The 22,374-nt window shown below is 40.4% G+C and overlaps 2 protein-coding genes across 2 annotated transcripts; both read left to right on the top strand.

Annotated features, from left to right (window-relative positions):
* The first annotated feature begins 1,783 nt into the window (after positions 1–1,783).
* Positions 1,784–14,101, top strand: hoxc12a (homeobox C12a). Its single transcript, XM_061903312.1, has 3 exons — positions 1,784–2,568; positions 3,481–3,740; positions 13,979–14,101. Exons 1-2 carry the CDS (start codon positions 1,932–1,934, stop codon positions 3,717–3,719), a joined length of 876 nt encoding a protein of 291 aa, XP_061759296.1. The 5' UTR covers positions 1,784–1,931; the 3' UTR covers positions 3,720–3,740; positions 13,979–14,101.
* On the top strand, positions 12,199–14,860 carry hoxc11a (homeobox C11a). Its single transcript, XM_061903311.1, has 2 exons — positions 12,199–13,112; positions 13,979–14,860. The coding sequence occupies exons 1-2, from the start codon at positions 12,341–12,343 to the stop codon at positions 14,209–14,211; spliced, it is 1,005 nt and encodes a 334-aa protein (XP_061759295.1). The 5' UTR covers positions 12,199–12,340; the 3' UTR covers positions 14,212–14,860.
* The last annotated feature ends 7,514 nt before the right edge of the window (positions 14,861–22,374 follow it).

Genomic DNA, 22,374 nt, shown 5'->3' with positions numbered 1-22,374 from the left:
ATAAGACCAAAGCATTAAGAATGAATGTACAAGTACACTCTGAAAATATAGATTTATTTAAAAAAAAAAAGCAATATAGGCCAATGCATTGACAGAGACGCAGCGATAATTAACCAAATTAACTCTCTTCTTTTCACTATTTTCCCCTCTCTATTTGTGTATACGCATGAGATGACATTAACTTTACGGCTCTCAAATGTCAACTAGCTTGCAAAAAAAAAAAAAAAAAGTTTCCCCAAATACTGTTTCAACGATTGCTGGAGTTCTCACATAACACTGCACTGGCACATTTGAAGCACGTAACGAGCACTTTTAAAGCACGCAGCAGCTCTGCTCACTTGTTGTTGCCAGAGCTGACAGTTAATTATATCACTGTTTTTTTTCTCCGCTTATTTAAATTCTTTGCATTTTTATTTTAGGCCGTCTTTAACTACTACTTTGGCGTCCAATATGCGTATCCGAGCAGTGCACACACGTTGAACACATGTGAATAAAACTTTATTCTCACTATCAATTCCATACATATATGTTTGTATTATTTTAACAATTTTGAGTTCAAAACCAAGTTCAAGCACACGTGAACTTGGGTTGATTATAACTTGCGCGCCGCCGGCCTGTATCATAACAACTTTTTTTTTCTTTCCCTCTTGCACAACTCCCACTGTTTGCCTTTATTTTGCAACTTTTCGTAAGGTTTTAAACATCCCCAATACCAATATGTAATATTGTTTAGTTTGCCGTGTCTATTTTTAAACTTTTTTTGTTATATCTTTCACGTTTTTAAATTATACATATTGCATATAGCAGTTGTGGAATTGTTGAATTAATGCAAAAAAATTTGGGATGCATTTTGGCGTGATAGTTCCTTGCACGTATAGATGTTTGAGTATTAAATCGTTATGATGCAAGTTTTCATGTATAAAAACTACATTTCCCCCCATAAAGTTAGTGAATGCTTTGAAAGTCTTTTTTTTTTTTCAAAAACAGGCTTGCCCTTATCAAATGATCACATGTTTGTTGAAGAGACTCCACAAATCAACTAATTAGCGCGGACGATAGAGTCTTGGTTATAAGTCCCCTGTTATCCAGTAAAAATCATATAAAAGAATTGTGAGAGTTATAACAATCCCATCAGAGTTAGTTTATTGAGGTATCTGTTAAACGTGTTCATGTGAGGTGTACTATAGAATATTAGGTGAAATATACCCTCTTAAAGTAACCTTGTATAGAATGGCGTCGCCTCCATTTTTTTTTTTTTTTTTTTTTTTTACAGAGCCACTGACTTCAACCTGCTGACCCTCTCATACTGTAAATAGTGCAATGAGCATCAGTCTTTTCTTTAAAACAGGCTTGTAAAATTGGGACATCACGTCTTTATGTGACAAGGAATTCAACCATAATTTGGTACAAGATGCCACATAGAAGCATCATTGAAAGAAAGAAAGAACACAGTTTTCACGAGATACAGCATTTAAGAAAAAATAAAAACTTTTGCCAGCTTGTAAAGGTATTAAACGAGGCCACGGACAGCTCCTTTAGTAGTGTGGGAGGTTTTTTTTTCTTCCTCTTTTCTTTTTTTTTTTTTTTCTTCTTCTTTTTTTCAACAAAAGAAGGCGTTTGCAGCAGCACTGCCTCCTTTCGGCCCCGTGACTCAAATCTGAAAATGAAACAAGATTGTACATTTTGTTTCTTAAATAAAAACACATTTACGGTCATTTAAAAAAAAACTGACAAAAAAAACATATATAGCGGTGATATAGAGGAGTTAACGTTTTGTTTTGTCTGAGCCACGGAGAGTGGGTGGTACCCCGTGTAGCAGAACTTGGCCCGGACACGTGGTCTGAGGGTGACCAATCAGGAGGCCCCCCAGGTTTAACTATGTTAAATGTCAGATTGCAATAAACTAGAAGCTGTTGGTCGGGCCCGCGGAAATGGGCGAGCATAATCTCCTTAATCCGGGGTTTGTGGGACCTTTGGTAAACATCCACACTGGAGACACCTTTTATTTTCCCAATTTTCGAGCCTCGGGGGGACAACTGGCGGGGCTGCCGTCTCTCTCCTACCCGAGGAGGGACAACGTTTGCTCCCTCCCGTGGAATCCTTCGGAGCCGTGCAATGGATACTCCCAGTCCTACTTCAGCAGCCCGGTGTCCATTAACCCCTCCTTCAACCGCTCGTGTGAGATCAGCAGAGCCGAGGAGGCCAAGTGTTACTACGGCAACGGAGCCAGGGAGGCGTGCAGCGGCGGCGGCGGCGGCGGCAGCGGCGGCGGCGGCTCAGGTGGCCTGAAGCGGGAGGACAGCCGGGCGAGGGACACATCCTCCTCATCCCTCGCATCCGATCACGGGATGCACGCCGGGATCGGCCCCGCAGCCGCCACAGCCGCGGCCGCCTTCTCCAAATACGAGTACGGCAGCGAGCAGTTGACGCAGGACCCTCCGTCTTGTCAATCCATGGAGTCCGACTCCAGCTCGTCATTGCTGAATGAGAACAGCAAGCCTCCATCCAGCGACACGCAGAGCTTGGTGTCCCCGGGAAGCCATGCGAACAACATAGCCGCAGGCGGAGGTAGGTGCTGCATCCTTTTGTGCATCCTTTATAACCATATATGATAATAATATTAATTAAAAAACACGCACACTGCGTTTGCACGGATGTATAGAAACGCATCATTATAAGACTTGCGTGGTGCGCACACGCCACTAGGGGTTGCCCTAAAGTACTCCTCACGCCATGTGCTTTTTGTGCGTCCACTCCACCGTGGAGAACCCGTTTCCCCCCTTCCCAAGGCCGTCATCATCTTCCTGCATGCCTGCACCTCATCCCTGGCACTTTTGCCTCTTAATTGGTGCTTAGAAATGGCGCGCTAACGTTCATGATGGAACATAGGAAGGGAGCTGAGATCCGCCTCTCCAAGACTTTTTTTTTACCCTCTCCCTTGTTGTTTAATGACTTGTAAACGGGATTAATATCTGTTGCATGTGTACTCAAGACTAATTTAACGTGCTGGGAAACTGGCAAATAAAGCAGGCACCGGGTTAATTATCACGTTAATGCAACTTTAACTGCAACAGTAAAACTTTGGGCGACACAAAGCGCTCTGTTGGCCTGCGTGGAGGGGCAGAAATGAAAGATGTTTATTTAGCATTTCGCTTCCTGCTGGAATGTGGAGATGTCATCCACGCAGGAAGGGATAAAACAAATGGCATTGTAGGCTTTGTCTGATTACTAATGCAAGGCAGAGTTCATGTCTGCAAACATGATGCGATATGTTCATGCCCCTTGATTATTTTAGATTGTTAAATGAATTAGTAACTCTCAGAGAGCCACACCCCCCCCACCCCCTATAGACAAGACGCCCCTCCAGACTCTCCATAACCTTGGAGGTGACCGTGATTTTGCAACTGTGGTGACTAATGCGGTGCATGCTCCTCCTCCTCCCCTACTTCTTCACCATCTTCCTCCTCTTCCTTCCTCCAGGTGCCCCGTGGTACCCGATGCACACCCGGACCAGGAAGAAGCGCAAGCCCTATTCCAAACTTCAGCTGGCCGAGCTGGAGGGCGAATTCATGCTGAACGAGTTCATCACCAGGCAGCGGCGGAGGGAGCTCTCGGACCGGCTCAACCTCAGCGACCAGCAGGTCAAAATCTGGTTCCAGAACCGCAGGATGAAGAAGAAGAGACTCATGCTGAGGGAGCAAGCTCTGGCCTACTTTTAGTGGTGATGCGGCTGCGGGAAGGTGAATCCGTTATAGAAAAAAACCCAACAACAAAAAAAAAAAAAAAGAAAAACAAAGAAAAAGTACTAAAAAGAGCCAAACCTTCTCATATGGGTCTTCTTTCTGTGCATGCACACCTTCATGTCCATCTCTCACATTACGCTCATAGTTTTTCTTTTCCTCTTTCATCACATTCTCTTATACTTTTGCTGCCATCGCACAATTTCTGGGTGGGTGGGTGGGTGGGTATGGGGGGGCTTCTATAGTTTTAGAGTTGACTACAACTCCCTAATTTGAGGAAAATGTGTTCGCAACAACACCCTAATTGAGCGTTTCTGTGTGCGCGTGTGTGTGTGCGCGAGAGTGGGAAGTTTTTTATAAGGCCTATTATTTTTGTTTAAAAACCTGAAAGAAAAAAAATACAATTGAAAAATAAATATGCCCCTTAGGGTGGTTGCATCCACGCAATCATTCCGTGAATGTGTTAAAAGTGGAATCCACTTCCACACACACAAAATGTGTGCAGGACATCCCATATCTGGGCCACGCACGTTCATGGTCACGGGCAGGAAGCCTGCACGAAGGCTTAAAAGTCGCGCAAACTCAGTGCATATATCGCCTTTGTTGACATGCATTGCAATGATTCAATTGGTTTTAAAAACAACAATATTATACCAGGCAACTGATGTCCATGTCCAGATTTTTAGAAGACTAAACAATATTAATTCATGTATTTAGTGCCTGTGAAGGTGCGCCCCTTTTTAAAAAAAAAAAAAAAAAAAAAAAAAAAAAAAAAAAACAAGGCCTTTGTATACTTTTTGGTGCTCACATAAGTAGATATCTCAATGAATAATACCAATAATATCAGTTCGTGTGTGCGACCTTATAGCGGGGCGAATGCAGTGCGCCATCTGTCAAGTCTAACGAGTAAACTGTAGCAGTGAGCAGTGTATTTGCAGCATGTTATTAATGTGAAATAATTATAAGTCATATTAAGCGGGACACTTTTTTATTTAGGTGACTTTTTTCTTCATCTCTATATTTTCTTATATATTTTTTTAAACATTTTTTCTTCTTGTACAATTTCAAACATGAACAAGCGTTTTTTCGTCACCAACAACGAATGTATAATTGTTTACGTTATGATATTTTGGGAAGGGCCAACAAATATGGAGGCGGAAGGATGCGCGATCTCGCGGGGGCCTTTCTCCGTGTTGTCTCCCCCCCACCTTGTACTCGTGTATAACTTTGTAAAATGTAATTATACTCATGTTACTCGATTGTTTGGATCCAGCTATCCTCGCAGGGTCCGTTATTGCTATACGTAATGGAACTTTATATTATTGATCGTCTTGAACAATAATGTTGCATTCCATAGCCTATCTGTCGTCGTAGAGGGGTTGGAATTGAAGGCCTATTATATTATATACTGCCAAAGTTTCTTATAAACAAAAGTATCCCCCCGACCCCCCCAAAAAAAAAATAGACATAGTACCCTCAGTGTAGTAGTCGTTTGTCATGATGGTTCATTTGATTTCGTCCCTCATTTGCATTCCTTTCTTTGCGCTTGTAAGGATTGCTTCATTGTCTTGTATAAAGTAATACTGATATGAATGTATATGCGTACGGTCTTCAATAAACAGAATATTGCAATGTTTATGGCTTGTTCCCTCAGTCTTGTCATTGGGGCCCGACTTGTGTGATTACGTTACTGGACCCTGACATGCTCCCAAAATATACGCGTCGGCGGCAATGAAGTGCAGATCTGAACAGTAAATGGCACATTTGGAAGTATTTGAAGGGGTGTTTTGTTGGCACATAATTGCACACGCTGTGCACGAGAGGCAATAGGAGCCCACACAGGCCGGCCTTGTTTTATTATAGGGACGCCTTATATGCATAAAAATAAATAACAACTCTACATTCAAAAAAAAATAAATAAATAAACTAAAAAAAAATACAAAAAAACATGACAAATGGTCTTGGAATATGGATATGCATTTTCTTGTGATTAAAAAAAAACCTTAACATATGCTTATAAGATGCAGCTAAATATGTGTAAAGTCACTAATGGGGTTCTAAGCCCACCGGACACATACTATTTTAACTTGCACCCCCTGCCCTGTAGAAGTGTTCACACATGCATATTAAATGACTTTATTGCATAAACGTAACACCCGCAAAGCTCTCCCTACTGGTAAGGAAGAGTAAAGCAATGGATTGCTGTGTGTGTGTTTGATTGAGATTGTGTGTGTTTGTGTGTGTATGTCCCTTCCTTCTGAGCTGCATGCATGTGTGTGTCCTCAGCAGTGGAACCGTTTGCTGTTTGTTGTCTTTTCAGGCCACTCTCACCCGCCAACTATGTCTTACACCGCGAAATGTCATTAATTAAGCCAGTGGAAATGGACTTGTCAGGGCACGAATGGCTTTGAGCTCATAGTTGCTGACTGTGTATTTTCTTATATCGTGGCCTCTAGTGAGCTATTTCGTTAACTCGTGCATATTCAAATTCACCACAAATCCGCTCTGATAAAATGTATTGATCTAAATTGTGTATTATTTGAAATGGTGGGACAACTTAGGATGCTTTTTTTTTTTTGCAAAGAAAAAATAACCCTCCACGTTGGCATATTTTTGGAGAACCACTTTTTTTGTGGCTCGCAGATGATGACAAACAGCTGGAGTTGAAGAATCCCGCACATGGAATTCCTCAAATAAGTCCACGCAGGACTTCAATCCTAAATCCACGTCACTCGTCACGTCCCTACCCGCTCCACGTGCTTTGATTTTTTTTTTCCCAAAAGCAATTTTTAATCATAGCTGAAGTAAATACATCCCGCATCGAACGCAACGCCCAAACGGCGATGGAATAACAAGAAGTGATATGAGTCCATCAGGAATATTTTTAGCTGTCAAACGCGCAGTTGGCCATGAAGGGAGATAAACAGGTTCATTCATGTTTGTTTGCTGCCTTGTGAAGTGACCTGCCGGTGCGTAATGGATGCAAAATGCTCCATCTTGCACCTTTGCTTGGCCTACACAACTCTGTATAGGGCACATATTTAAACAACCAAGGTCAGTCCCAGACACCGAAACACCCCCCCAAAAAATGCATCGTTAAAATCTAACTCAGACATTTTCGAAGATAATGAGATTGTATTGCATTTTATATGCCTAAAGGGTTTTTTGGGGTTTTTTTTTTTGCAAGTATCTCTACATGTGTGCCAAAACTTGCAGAAATGTTTGTGGATTCCTGCAAACGTGTTGTTAAGTTGGGGAGGCTTCATGAGGTCTCAACACGCAACTTTAACTTGAACTTCTCAAAGCAAACTTTGGCTGCGTTGCCTCTTTTTTTCCCCATTTTGGCTTCTTCTCCCTTTGTCCCAATATGAGTTTTGCGTTAGCACATTTGCCTGTAGTGTGTGTACGTGTGTGTGTGTGTGCGTGTGTGTGTGTGTGCATGTGTTCTAATTGGCTGCATTCACTTTCCCCCGATAAAAGAAACCCCCCTGGAAAGAAAACAGTGGTCAGTGCGGGGGAACCTTGAAACATCCGGATAGTAAAAGCCTGCTGGGGGCTTTGCAGGACTTTGGAACAATAGCTGTGTGTCACTGCATGCTCAGGACCAAGTTTGACTTTGAGACTGACCAAATGTGTTTATGGCGGCCTGTCTCCACGTCTCAAAGGTCAGTGAGCTTCACGGTGCCCTTCGCAGAGAACTTGTGTCACATGGGCCACATATAGAGCTGCTCCTTATACCTTCGTGGCGCGAAAAGTAGACGCCATGCAGTGTTGTCCCTGCCTTGCTGTGTGTGGGTCCGCACGCATGAGTGTGAGTGCGCGTGCATATGTTTGTGTGCGTGTGTGTGTGCGTGTGTTTGTGTGTGTGTGTGTGTGTGTGTGTGTGTGTGTGTGTGTGTGTGTGTGTGTCTCCTGCACTGGTCGAATAGTTCACATAAGAAAAAAAAAAACAGAAGAGGTCCAATTCGCTTTTCTTCTTTCCAAGCTCTCATTTATTGATTTTGACATGATGTTTAGATGAGTTGCCATATATATATCTCACATCTTCTCACTTCGCAACAAGCTTGTGTAATGTTTCATTGCTGCCTTCACACTACCAAGCACTTGTCTCTAATTGACAGAAAAGAAGGGGGGAAAACATTGTGTGGAAAAAAACAAACAAAAAACGGCCACATTGAAGGCGTCGTGCATGACCACTACAGCTTTTTTATAATATTGTAGTTTTTGGTCTGTCGTGAGCATTTAGGTGTCAGGTCGGTGCAGTGACGTTGTTGCAATTATTTGTTCTGTATTGTATATTATTTGAATTTATCATGTTAGAGCAAATATGGGAGCTTTAACGCATGTTCTTTTCTCAAAAGTTTGAAAAGTATTCATTCCGCATCGTTCTTCAATTGACTCCCAAAAAACAATTCACTAAACGTCAAAGTATAGTTTTACTTAACCCACTTTTACTTTTGCAGAAAATGTAAATTGTTTTTTCTAGGTCCTCACTAAAGATAGTTTAATAGCTCGTCGTCATGTATTAACTTAACACAAATACAGTTGACGTTAACTTTACTGCCTCCTCGCCCTCCGAACACAAACACATTTTGTCAAAATCATCCATTTTAATTTATGCCTAATTCGTGTGTAAAAACGTGTTTGTGTGTCTCTCTAGTTTTAAAAATGAACTATTTTGTGTGTTAAAAATTAACTATTTTTTTGCGTTAGGGTTTTGTTAAAACAAACTTTAGATTTTCTTTGTCACTGAAAAGTAACAAATCAATAATAACAACCATGATAATAATAATAATGGATTAGATTATTGTGTTTTTGTAGGAACTTGAAAAGTTAGGAAACAAAATAGAAATAAAAACACATATGTTTAAACAATAGTTTTTCCAATAATTGTCTTTGACGTGGGAACACTTTTAAATTATTTATAAATATCCATATACTAGAATACTAGTTTAACCATTCCAAAGCTCTTTGGTTTTCGGACCGCATATTTGACATGATAATGAAAAGTAGCCAATTCGTCTATGTGTTAAATGTTAAAATAATAATATTATGTTTCGTTTGTCACCTAAAATGATATTTAAGCAATAAGCTACTGGCTGATATCACCACATATCTTTTAAAGGCAAAAATAGCAGCTCTAAAATATATTCCACTTTTTGACAACACCTGTCTGCAAAGAAATATTCAAGCCATTCCTTTGGCGGAGAAGACCACAGAAAATTTTATAAATTATTTTCTAAATTGCTGAAAAATTAACGTGCACGCTCAAAAAATAATAAACATTTTTTTTCCTCCTTTGCGACCGATTGCTAGTGACGCGCAATTATTACATACTTAATTATAATAATAAGGGGCAAGTCACCAAGTGATTGTGGGAGCTTTATGTGCTCGCAGGGGTCGGAGAAATACACTCTGGAGATGAAAGTCTCTTATCTTGCGCGCTTTTGTTATAGCCACAGAGGCTTCACGCGTGGTGCATTCACGGAGAGCTCAGTTAAAAAAAAAGGAAGAAGAAAAAAAAAACAAGCCTCTTTAGTGTGGCTTGAAAGTGTTCGCAACCTCACGCAGCCAAGTTTAACAGGCCGACTTACATCCAATTAAACTTATCTAGGCCATGAGGGGACAGTAACATGATTACACGGGCTTTCCCCCCACGGTGAGCCGGCCCACAGGCAAAGAGAGGGCGGCCATTCTGCGTGCAGGGTCTGCTCCTGTTTTGGATCCTCGGTGTTAACCGGGTGGAGGCGCTCTAAATTGGTGTTGTGCAACTTCATAAAAAAGAAGAAGAAAAAAAACGCTTTTATTTTGGAGCACATCAGCTTAACAAGAGGGTGACAACTCAGTGAACTATTGTAATTAAGCAGCGAGTTTGCTTAAATTGCTTAAATTCCACAGAGAAGGCTTTCACGCAAAGTGGGCTGAATGCATTGGGACAACACCTTCTAATATTGCATAATCAGTTAAAGCAAGCTTTAGAGTCTCCATGGTATCGATAATACAAGGTCTGACATTCGAGTGCAAACAGTATTTTGGTGCAAGCAAAACAGGCTGTCCAGGGTCCTACTGCGAGCAGAATATCAGCTGCTGTGAGTCAGCCATCCAAGGAAATAAACACATGATAAACCTCATTCTTTGGTAATCTGCGCGCACCAGTGCGGCGATAGGCAGCCTTAAAACCCCCACTAGACAAATATTTCCAAGTGATGGACGTTTGCTGCTCACATTTTGACACATTATGACAAACGCCCCGATGTAAATGCTGCAAAAGGGCCCATTGGCCGTCGCTTTAGACGCTTTAATTCATGCCGGGGAGTCCTTTGCACCACATAAGTTTTTATTCCATTTCTTGTTTTATTATTATCGCTGGATCACTTATTCATGGCATAGATTGACGACGACGTCAATGCACGACACCGTGGATGCAACCTGATAGCATGTCCGATTAAAAAAAGAAATAATATTTTCTTACCAGTCTTGTATAGCATCTGCCGTGCATATGTCGTCACGCGTAAATATTGTTTTAGTCCTATTGTTCAGACCTCAAGGAAATATCTAGGATACTTTTTACATTCACTTAGATTTTTTTTTTTAACTGAACGCTTTACGTTTTTCTTTATTTTTTTTAACAAAATGTGTGCACCGCAGTATTTCGTGAAGATAATCTACAGGTGACTGAAATCCAAATTCCCCTCATTCTCAGCCTTTATGGTTTTTTTTTTGTAGAACAAAAGGATTTAGTGTTACTAGAACCATTGCAAGTTTTATGGTGGACGTAGAGACGATTTTAGTGGTCAAATTCAAGTGCTGTGTCTGGACAGCTGTCTGCTTTCTTTGTACTTGGATGCATCATGTGAGACAAGCTTTTGTCACTAAGGGCAGTAAACAAGCTAATGCCATTACCACCTTTTTTCCTTACATACACTATATTCTACTACTACTACTACTTCTACTACTACCAATACTGTCTTCTTGTGTGTTACCTTCAAGTGCAGCTGGGATATCTTAAAACTCCAAATGGATATTGTTATTTGACTCGTATAGTAATCATTGGTGCGTTTTTGTGCTATCAAAATATTGGCTAATAATTCAAAAGTCCACTGTTGGATTTCGGAAGTGTCCAATAATCATAAACAATAGGCCATTATATTAATTCCACCGTGTTATTGTATCTGTTAGTCTATATAGAGTGCAAGACGGCCCTCAACAGAACTGTTAAAAGTTTACAACGAGGCTGGAAAGAACACACAAACGCATTTTTTTTTTCAAAACCACTCGTTAATTTATTAGAAAAAAAAAACAACCACACTGCCTGATTAATTTCGAAATTTAGCTGCAAAAATACAGCAAGCTGGGACTTACTTTTTAGATCGAAAGGGATCAGCCAAACATAAAAATCGACACATTTGAATATCCCAATAACAAATGCAAAAATGTTATGTCACCTGAAATGAGCAAAACGACAACATAGTAGGAATAAAAGTAGCTGAGGTGTTGCATTTTCTTACTGGAAGGAGAGGCAAAGAGGTCCCAGCTGGTGGTTCTTCTGATCCAAAGTCAAAGCACATCCGAGTAGATGTACCTCACATTTGTGTGTATATTCTGCATGTTAGTTTAACAGCACGTTTATTATAGACGATGAAGTGCAAGATGCATGCCAGTGTTTTCATTTGAGCAGACCCCCCCCCCCCCCCCCCCCCACCACCACCCCCACCTCCTCTCCCGTAAAATACCATTTATAAGAAATTAATACGTTACGTAAAGCCTGCTGACACCTGTGTTTAATATACTCTCTGGAGCAACAGGCTCGCCCTGCCTGGCCACCGGTGTGGAAATAAAACGGGAATCAAAACGCATCACGAATGCACTGACAGATCAGCGTGAAAGTGTCCTGCAGGATGGTCCTCCGTGCACAAACCAGCGCCCGTGGACTGCACGTGAGAGTCCCTATACCTGCTGAAAAAAACACACACACACACACACAGAGAAAACAATCATGATTAAGCCTGTTTATTATGATACGCAATTGTTCTTTGACTGCTGTACGCACTGACATGCTTTATATAGCGCGCAATTTTCAAAGGCATATTTTATATTACCCTGCGTAAATGTCAGTGTCAATAATGCTGTGGATAAAATGTCATGTTGGAGGATATGTCACATATTAATAATCACGAAAACAACACCATGTCTTACCTGTGAGCTGCCACGACACGCCGGAAAACGCATACATTACGCCAACAAAAGTATGGCCGACTAATCGTCACATTGTCCGAAAAAAATCCCCCCTCAAAAAAATTCCGCATGTGTTCGATTTTGTGTATGAAAATGATTCGTTTGAAGCATTCCACCCCCCCCCCTCCTCCCCCACCCCTCCACACCTACACCACCACCGCCACACCAACCCACCCCCCGTGGATGTAACAAACCCCAACCACTCCTACACATGCAACTCTTCCAAATTGATATATGACAATATCTACTTTCGATCACGTGTCCGCCAGGCGACTTAGACGGATTGCGCGTCATCTCGCCTTCCCAAATTTTTCTCGAGTGCTGCAGCTCGTATCCAAAACATCTTTATCGACGGAGCGCGAAAGATGTTTAACTCTGTGAACCTGGGCAACTTCTGCTCCCAGACGCGCAAGGACCGGACATCCGACTTTGGGGACAGGGCGGGCTGTGCGTCCAACCTTTACCTCCCCAGCTGCACCTACTACGTGCCCGAGTTCTCCGCCGTGTCGTCCTTCCTCCCGCAGGCCCCGTCCCGGCAGATAAGCTACCCGTACTCCACGAACCTCTCCCAGCCGGTGCGGGAGGTGTCGTACGGTTTGGACGCGGCCAGCAAATGGCATCACCGGAGCAACTACGCGTCGTGCTACTCGGCCGGAGAGGAGCTGGTGCACCGGGACTGCCTCCCGCCCTCCACCATGACAGAAATGCTGATGAAGAACGAGAGCGTGTACAGCCACCATCACGCACATCACCACCACCACCACCCGGGCTCCGGACACCCCTCCGCGGGCTTCTACTCCGGCGTGGCCAAAAACAACGTCCTCCCGCAGGGCTTCGACCGCTTTTTCGAGACGGCGTACTGTAGCAGCACGGACAATCAGACGGACTCTTGTTTACAAAAGGCCGAGGCGGGGAAGCTGCAAGGCGGCGGCGGCGGTGGAGGAGGCGGTGTTGCAGCTAACGACCCCCAGCAGCAGCAGTCCGGCTCGGCAGGCTCTCTCCCGGCTGCCTCGGATCAGGACAAAGACGCGGACGCGGACGACGATGATCCGGATGAAGAGCACACCAACTCCGGTTCGTGCACGTCGTCCTCCGCAGCCACCAAGGAAGGCACCGGAAACAAGAGCAGCCACTCCAGTAGGTAGAAGCTGTAAAATGGGGGAAGAGGTTAAAGGGACTAGCCCGCTGTTTTGTCGTTCTCACTTTATGTGGACTTTTATAAGCATTCAAAGGATTTTATTATAACCTCACAAAAAGCTCTTTCTTGCAATGAGAATAATCTTTACGACGCAAAAAAAAAATGGCCATGTTTTACACACACCACACTGGGAGAGTGTGTTGTGTTTATTATTATTGTTCTTATCATTATCATTATTATTATTATAAAGAGACACAGCTATTTTGACAACTTTGATCGTGAACTTGCATTTAAGAGTTTTTTGTGTGTGTGATGTGTAAAAACCAATTGGGCAGAACATTGCTGTTGGCGTCTTGTGAAATGTATTTTATATTTATATATATATAAAAGGCTGCATGTTTTTTTTAGCCATGCTGCACACTTAGCATGCATGCTGGCCCCAACACCACCAGAAGGATATGTGGGACTTTTATAAGAGGAAATGTGGATTCTTGTAAAAAGGACTTTCAATGTTCCCTCTCTCAACTTTAACCACAATATTATAATATATATATATATATATATGTATATATAGTTTATTGCAAAAAATATATATATAAATAAATCACCCAGGTAGAACTGCAAAGGTTGCAAATTCGTGCTGAGTTCCAAGAGTGTGTAAATTGTGAGTTGAGCTCCAGATGAATGCTTTTTGCTGTCGTCAATTTATAAGAGATAAACACATGCTTAGATGCTGTCACTTGCTGTTATTTACCTCGATATTTTTAACGCTCTCCACGACAGCCACACTTTATATTCCCCAATTTTTTTTCTGCACACTGTTCTCTCCTCAATTGTTGTTATTGTTTTTTTTCTACATTTGCAGGCACCCCGCGCACAAGAAAGAAGAGGTGTCCCTATTCCAAGTTCCAGATCCGTGAGCTGGAGCGAGAGTTTTTCTTTAACGTTTACATCAACAAGGAGAAACGTCTGCAGCTCTCCCGCATGTTGAACCTCACCGACCGCCAGGTGAAGATTTGGTTTCAAAATAGACGAATGAAGGAGAAGAAGCTGAGCAGGGACCGCCTGCAGTACTTCTCCGGGAACCCTTTGTTGTGAGTGTGGGCATGCGAGGAGCGTGCATTGTCACAGTCTCGGTCAGTGCCAATTGTTCCACTCAAACTATAGTAAACTGGGCTTCACAAAAAAACAACAAAAAAGGGGTGGGGTGTAAAAACCCACTGTATCACCAACAGTGCAATGTGGACTTTTTTTAAAGGGCCTGCATGAGGTTGACAAAAAAAGTTGCCATTTTCTTATATTGCGCACGGGTGGCGGTGAATTTCTAGCTGGTTCTCAGAAAATAGGCCTATAATTATTGCAAATATTCACTGATGCTGGTATTGTCTCTTTTTATGTTTATTCCGAATGTTTTTTGTTTAGTTTTTTTATATAATGTAATAACAATAATCCTTATTGCGCGGACATATTTCCTCCCCCAGCTCTCTGGTCCATGTATATATCATATAATTGTAATTATTTCTCGACCAGAATATACTATATATATATATATGTATATATACACACACACATATATATAAACATTTTTCCAAGCTGCAATAACAAATGTGACGTCCAATCTGTGAAATTATAACCTCCCACCCAACACACACACACACACACACACACACACACACACACACACACACACACACACACACACACACACACACACACACACACACACACACACACACACACACACACACACACACACCGTTGTATACTTTGTAAATACGTTTCTCTACATCTCACTGCTGCTATCCTTCACCTTTAACAGCTTTAATACCAATACTTGTTAAATTATTTGGTGCTTTTGATTTCATATAACGTGGGGAGCGAAAGTGTGTGTGGGAGGGAAGGGGGCGGGCATACTGTCGACCTGTGTATCATTAATATAATATCAAATAAACTCAAAGAATATATAGGCAAAAATTTCTGACTTTTTTTTGTGCTTTTATTGAACTGCACCTGAAATAACATCTGCCTATAAATATGACCTGCATTCGTGACGGATTTCTCTCGTAAATTGTGTCCACGTCCATAATCGAGACACGTAAAAACAGATCACTTTCACGCAGCCTTGCCCCAATTTTGTTCCTGGCTATTTTAAGCCGCTTTAAAAAAGAGGAGCAATGCATGCTTTGCACCCAAAAAACTGGAAAGACAGAGAGTGCAACGATAAGCTCTTTTAGTGGCCACTAAATGGAATCCCCACTCTTGTTGTCCAGTCTAGACACCGCCATAAAGACACAGGCACTAAATGGCTATTTTTTACTCTTAATTGCACCTTCTGTTCGGGCCGAAAAGGCGTTCTCTTCCGCAGTAAATAGTAAACATGCAAGGCCGCATGTCCGAGGGGGGTACATTTGCCAAGACGCTTTCGACATGAACTCGTACTGTAACTTTGCATATACCCCTAAAACTCATCTTCATGCATATTAAAAAAAAACAAAAAAAAAAAACATTCTCCCATGTTTTACAACCTGCAGCACTTGTTTTATTATTCATGAAATCAAACAATTCAAACATCATAAACAATTAAACTTTTTTCCGCCAACCCCATCATGTTGTTCTCATAATATCTGCATATTATTCCTAATATATCCACTGCACAACATTTTATAAGGAAATCTAGTCTTTGAACTTCAATAATGTCAAGGCCTTCACCTTTAACCCGCTGCAATAAAGTGGAATCAAGGAGCCTTCTCCCCTCCCTCCTTTAGCCCGGATGTGTGTGTGTGTGTGTGTGTGTATGTGTGTGTAAGTGTGTGTGTGCGTGTGTGTGTGTGTGTGTGTGTGTGTGTGTGTGTGTGTGTGTGTGTGTGTGTGTGTGTGTGTGTGTGTGTGTGTGTGTGTGTGTGTCTGTCCGAAAGAGCCAATGAGAATGAGTGGGAACAGAACCTGGAATGTGTGCAGGCTTCAACTTTGACCCCTGGCGTTAAAAACTACAGCAGGTAACTTAGCCTGCTTTGGGACGCCCAGTAAATAGTCTTTATTGTGCCTGGAGACTTTCTCCTAGTGTGTGTGTGCGTGTGTGTGTGTGTGTGTGTGTGTGTGTGTGTCATTTAATTACCGCCTTTTTACCTCCTGTAACAATCTGTTAAATTATGTCTATCTTACATGCATAGTTAAGTGTTTAATTCTGCATGAATACGACTAATTTTTGCTTGTGGCTGACCCAGTGGTCAAATCTCAAATGGGGGGGAGGGGGATGATAATGAGTGGAGCTTGTTTTGCCTACGTGGTTTGTATCATTTACCTGTATTCTGCTGAATGTTTTTATTTTTTGTGTGTATGTGGAGTCCTATCAAGATCATCCATAATATGCACAATGTCATAAGGGGGGGGGGGGGGGCAAGCATAGCAGAGATCAAGGCTGCAGGATCCCCTCCCCCGCATCCTTCCCCCATCCTTGGCTACACCCACCAACCTTGGCCCTGGATCATTTGTAGTGGTGTTGCCACTCTTTGCCACACGGGGGCCCAGATCCAATTCGCCCATGGCTTCTTTTTCCTCTGTGCTGGTTTTTGCTCTCCTGCAGCAGGGATGTGGAACATGTTTCCTGACGTGCGCGCTGACATCATGAGTCCTCCTCAGTGTGACTTTTGCACTTGCGTGTATGTGGTGGGAGTCAAATGACCGTGTTTTTTATGTGGCGGAATAAACTGTCTCAAGTTTAAAGGGAAAAAGAAAATATACTGCAGGAAAACAAAGCAATCAGCTTTATAATTAAGCAAGCCGCGCTGCTAAGAGTTACTTTCTTTCTCTTTTTTTTTTTTGGGAGTCAACAGTCTTGACATTTAAAATAACATAATAATAATAATAATGGGTAAGACTTATATCGCGCTTTTCTATTGTTAGATCCTCAAAGCGCTCACAGAGAAGTGGGAATCCATCATTCATTCACACCTGGTGGTGGTAAGCTACATCGGTAGCCACAGCTGCCCTGGGGTAGACTGACGGTTTGCACCTACGGCCCCTCCGACCACCAATCATTCATTCATTTACCAGTGTGAGTGGCACCGGGGGCAAGGGTGAAGTGTCCTGCCCTAAGACACAATGGCAGCGATTTGGATGTCAATAGGTGGGAAGCGAACCTGCAACCCTCAGGTTTCTGGCACGGCCGCTCTACCCACTACGCCAGTGGTTTTCAATCTTTTTTCAGTGATGTACCCCCTGTGAACATTTTTTTTAATTCAAGTACCCCCTAATCAGAGCAAAGCATTTTTGGTTGAAAAAAAGAGATAAAGAAGTAAAATACAGCACTATGTCATCAGTTTCTGATTTATTAAATTGTACAACATAGCAAAATATCCCTCATTTGTAGTGGTCTTTCTTGAACTATTTGGAAAAAAATATATAAAAATAATTAAAAACTTGTTGAAAAATAAACAACTGATTCAATTATAAATACATATTTCTACACATAAAAGTAATCATCAACTTTAAGTGCCCTCTTTGGGGATTGTAATAGAGATCCATCTGGATTCATGAACTTAAATTTTAACATTTCTTCACAAAAAAAAAAAATCTTTAACCTCAATATTTATGGAACATGTCCACAAAAAAATCTAGCTGACAACACTGAATATTACAGTGTTGCATTTTTTTTCACAGTTTATGAACTTACATTCATATTTTCTTGAAGTATTATTCAATAAATATATTATTAAAGGACTTCTGAATTGTTGTTATTTTTAGAATATTTTTGAAAAATCTCACGTACCCCTTGGCATATCTTCAAGTACCCCCAGGGGTAAGCGTACCCCCATTTGAGAAGCACTGCACTACGCTATGCCGCCCCCAAGATGATACATGATAAAAATGACTCAGATGTGAGGAAAACTATGCTTGGTAATTATTATTTTTTTACCACCTTAGAATTAATACATGCATAACCAAACAAAATAACTTAAATCTAACTTTAAACACTCATGTTTTTATTAGTGCTGTTATTCTTTTTTTTATCAGTAATTTTGATGAATCACAATCAATCACAGTAAATCACGAAACTTGAAAAAAAAAAAAACGCAATATTTTGGAACATTTGTATTATGAGAATGTCACACAGCAATATTGTCATTTATTTATTTATTCATTCATGTATCTGTTCAGTTTCTATCTAAAGTGCTATTGCTTTTTTTGTTTTTTTTGAAGTGAAGTTTACCACAGGTCACTTTATCAGCATTTAACAAAACAGTATTATATCATATTACAACACATTACTGTACAAAATACAGCGCCCTTGTATTTATGTATACAGAATTTTACTTCACAGTAAATTAATGTAAATGTTACTCTAATAGTAATGCAATTATTATTAGCCAGTGAATTATTGTAGATATACAATAAAAATGTTCAAAATAAATTGCGTGATTCATCTGTGTTTATACATGATTAATCTGGTATTTTTTACATTAATAACGGCAAGGGTTATGTGTTAAATTTATCATCCCTATATTCTTTTTCTTAAATCCTTAATAATAAAGGTGATACATTATAGAAATATTATTTAAAAGATTAAAAATAGAGTATACAATCAGAGATGAATACAGAGCTGTAATACATGGTTCAATCATGATCTATAGTGTTTTGTATATTGTACAGAATTGCTTATTATTTTTATCGGATAGTAGTCCGTTTATTTCAATTGTTAGTTTTTTCCTTTATTACCTCGTGTGTTATTTATTTTTACCCCATATTTGTTACCACTACAGCACCTTAAGTTGGAGTCCTTAATTTCGTTATATGCAAATATAATGACAATAACCTCCACTCTATTCTATTCTATTCTATTCTATTATATTCTATTCTATTCTATTCTATTCTATTCTATTCTATAGGACAGTGTTGATTTTAAAATTATTTTAAATATAATTTGTAATTATGTTGATTTGTCTAATTTAGTGAACCCTGTTTAATTAATTGTATTTTATTGTATACCCATTCGATTTTTGTCTTATTATATTCTATCACTTGTAGTTGGCGTTGTTTATTATATTTTATTTCATAAATTGCCCTATTTTAGTCAACTGTTTTTGTTATTGTTAAGCTCCCCAGTCAATTTCCATTGAGGATCAATAAAGTTTGTTTTGAACATGACACCACCCCCCCCCCAACCCCCAAATATAGAAATGTAGAATTTCCATTTATTTGTAAATAAATATATTATTGTAATTTCCCTCCGTTTTAAGTTAAAAGTGACTATTTAGTTTCTTAGTTTTTCTCCACAAACCAATACTAATAATACAAGTTTTGTTGGCTGCTTTTTTCTCCTATACTTCCATCTCAGCACCTAACCGGTTCTATATGGGGCAATAAAACAGTTGAACGCAGTAAAAAACGAGCCTCTTCTTATTGCTGCACAAATAACCCTCAAAAACGCTCTCATTTACATGAACACATTTGTCAGCTTCCCCTTGCAAAATAATTCAGTCTTACTCAAACCCAAGGCATTTTTTTTTCTCCATGAGCCCATTCGTCATGTGCTGAGGTGTGTTTAGGTGTGTATGTGTTGTAACATTTGTAACTTCTGTGACGGCGCTTGCAACTCTGGTTTTTAATTAAGAAGGTACATGATTCTGGCGCCATAAAATTGCTCTTGTGCAGGCAGTGGACAGCCTGCATGAAAGAGGGACACAAAGCACAAGCTCGAATCCAGTTGGAAAGATATTTAAAGAGGCTGCCAGGAGCAAATTAGTGGTGTCACCCTGGTACTTCCTGATTTGTGCAATAACACACACACACACACACACACACACACACACACACACACACACACACTCACACACACACACACACACACACACACACACACACACACACACACACACACACACACACACACATATCGAGAGACAGAGAGAGTGGGGAGCAGGAGCTTCTTGTCACGCAGATCTCAACAACTACCAAATGACAACGACCTGGTGTGCATTATCCATCAATATGTGACGTGAGTGGTTGGAGAAATTATGGCACGCAAAAGCGTGGAAAAATATGAAACATATTCATTATAAGATGTTTTGTTTTTTTATTTAAATGTTAAAATGCTAATATGACCAGTTAAATTGGGCCTAATTGGGTAATTTGGTAGCAATTATACTTTCTCACGTGGTCGATCAACACAAACCATTGCATATTTTATTCAAATGACTTAGACAAACTTTATTGATCCACAAGGGAAATTGTTCCATACAGTAGCTAAGTTTGAAGGATGGAAAGGGTAAGGATGGAAAGGATAATGCAGGTATAAAAATGTACTATAGTGGCAACATAAAATATAACATATACGTATTATTTACACATACAGTATATAATATATACTGATATGTTGTATTATTATATTTTCATACGAGATATACAATACATAACAAATCACAATTACCGTGTACAATATTACAGTATATGTGACAACTGAAGCAAAAAAAAAGGTAAGTATAAAATAGAGAGTAGTTAATAAAGTAGTTAAATAAAGCGACACGTTGCACCATACATTGTAGAAAAAAATCCCTCCCCCTAAACACACGCACATGCACACAAACGCGCGCGTGCGCGCACACACACACACACACACACACACACACACACACACACACACACACACACACACACTTCAGTCTGGCCAGCCTCAAATGCAAACCTCAAGTGTGAATCAACAAACAACTTGACCGCCGCATACGTTAAATTACAAGAACCCATTATCCCCCCGCCCCCCAACGCATAACATGACTATAGGCGTGGATCCAGAGTGACTCTTTCCCACGACTTCATTTATACAGTATGAGTGAATATTTAGTCCCAGTTTGCAGAAGCTGTACAATTCAATATATATACTTCCACGGAAAACAACACGGACACGCACGTTATTTCCACTTTTATTAGACGTGGCTCATGCGTGTCTTCAACGTATATGATTTGGATTTGAATTACATAAGGGAATTGTGTTGCTCTTCAAACTGGTTCAACTCGTTCAATGCTCTTTGGTGTAGTGTGTGTGTGTGTGTGTGTGTGTGTCTGTGTCAATCTGCTGCTTTGTCAAAAAGAACTACGTGGATACAAACAAAACACTTAATCAACAACAATCTTCGCTGTCCTGTTTCAAATTAAAATTTCACACGAAATTAAACAAAGGAAAGCTTCATAAATTGTATTCTTTTTTGTTTTTGTTTTAATCAAATACTTTCAGCAACATTTTCTATTTCTTAACGCTGCCCAGCCCATCCGAGGGATGAAACACTGATTACAGCAGACAAACACAAGCGTCATGTGCTCACCACATTGTTTCAACACACAAGAGCTGCACCAGCGCAGATTAAACGCATAGCAGCAGGGCGTCCAATTCCAACCATGCGTACACTTCTGTGCACACAATAACATTCTGCTGGTTCCCTTATGCTTCATGACGGAATGCAATGTATTATACTTTTTTTTTTAAAGTTGGAATATTTTATCCATATATTGATTATTGTGTTAAATTCACACACACACACACAAACACACAAACACGCACAAACACACACAAACACCGGCTCCTCGGGACTAGAAATATAAATACACATATAAAAAAAAAATAGTGCACTCAGACGTACAGTATAATGACCGCCAAATTGAAAGCACACTGCTCGCAACAGCAATGTCATCAAAAATAATACGAGTGTATACAGTCATTGCTCGGTTATTTTCATCTGTGTTGTGAATTATTTACGAGGCTGTAAAAAAAAGGATGTGCCAAAAACGAAATAAACAAAAATAAACACTAGTGCCACTTTAGTCCCCTGAATAATATAATATTAATATCACGTCATGGACTATTTCATCGTTAATTTAAATATGCTTATGTAAAATCATGTTAAAGCATTATCTGATCAACACTAAACAATGGCAGTGTATTTTTTTATTTTTTTTAGAATCACTGCTGATTTCTTATCATATTACATGATAAAACAGGCAAATAGCCAAAACATCATATTCCCCTTTCTAATATTATAAGAGGAATATCTTCCTTTAAATAAAATCTTACCTCGTCACGTTGGTGGCATTAGAAAAAATATATATGACATACTTTTATGATATGTCTCACAAGAAATACGTGTTTTGGAACTTTACTGACGACCAAAAATCTCCCCAAAACACAGTAGTTTGGATGAAAATGTCAGCCGCATTAAGCCTCTCTTTGTCGTCCTATCCCACCCGTGGCCACCGGGTGTCGCTCTTGCTCCA

The sequence above is a fragment of the Nerophis ophidion genome, linkage group LG06, assembly GCF_033978795.1.
Source record: "Nerophis ophidion isolate RoL-2023_Sa linkage group LG06, RoL_Noph_v1.0, whole genome shotgun sequence".
Lineage (NCBI taxonomy): Eukaryota > Metazoa > Chordata > Actinopteri > Syngnathiformes > Syngnathidae > Nerophis > Nerophis ophidion.
Note: the sequence above shows the minus strand (reverse complement) of the source record. Positions and strands in the feature narration are given on the sequence as shown.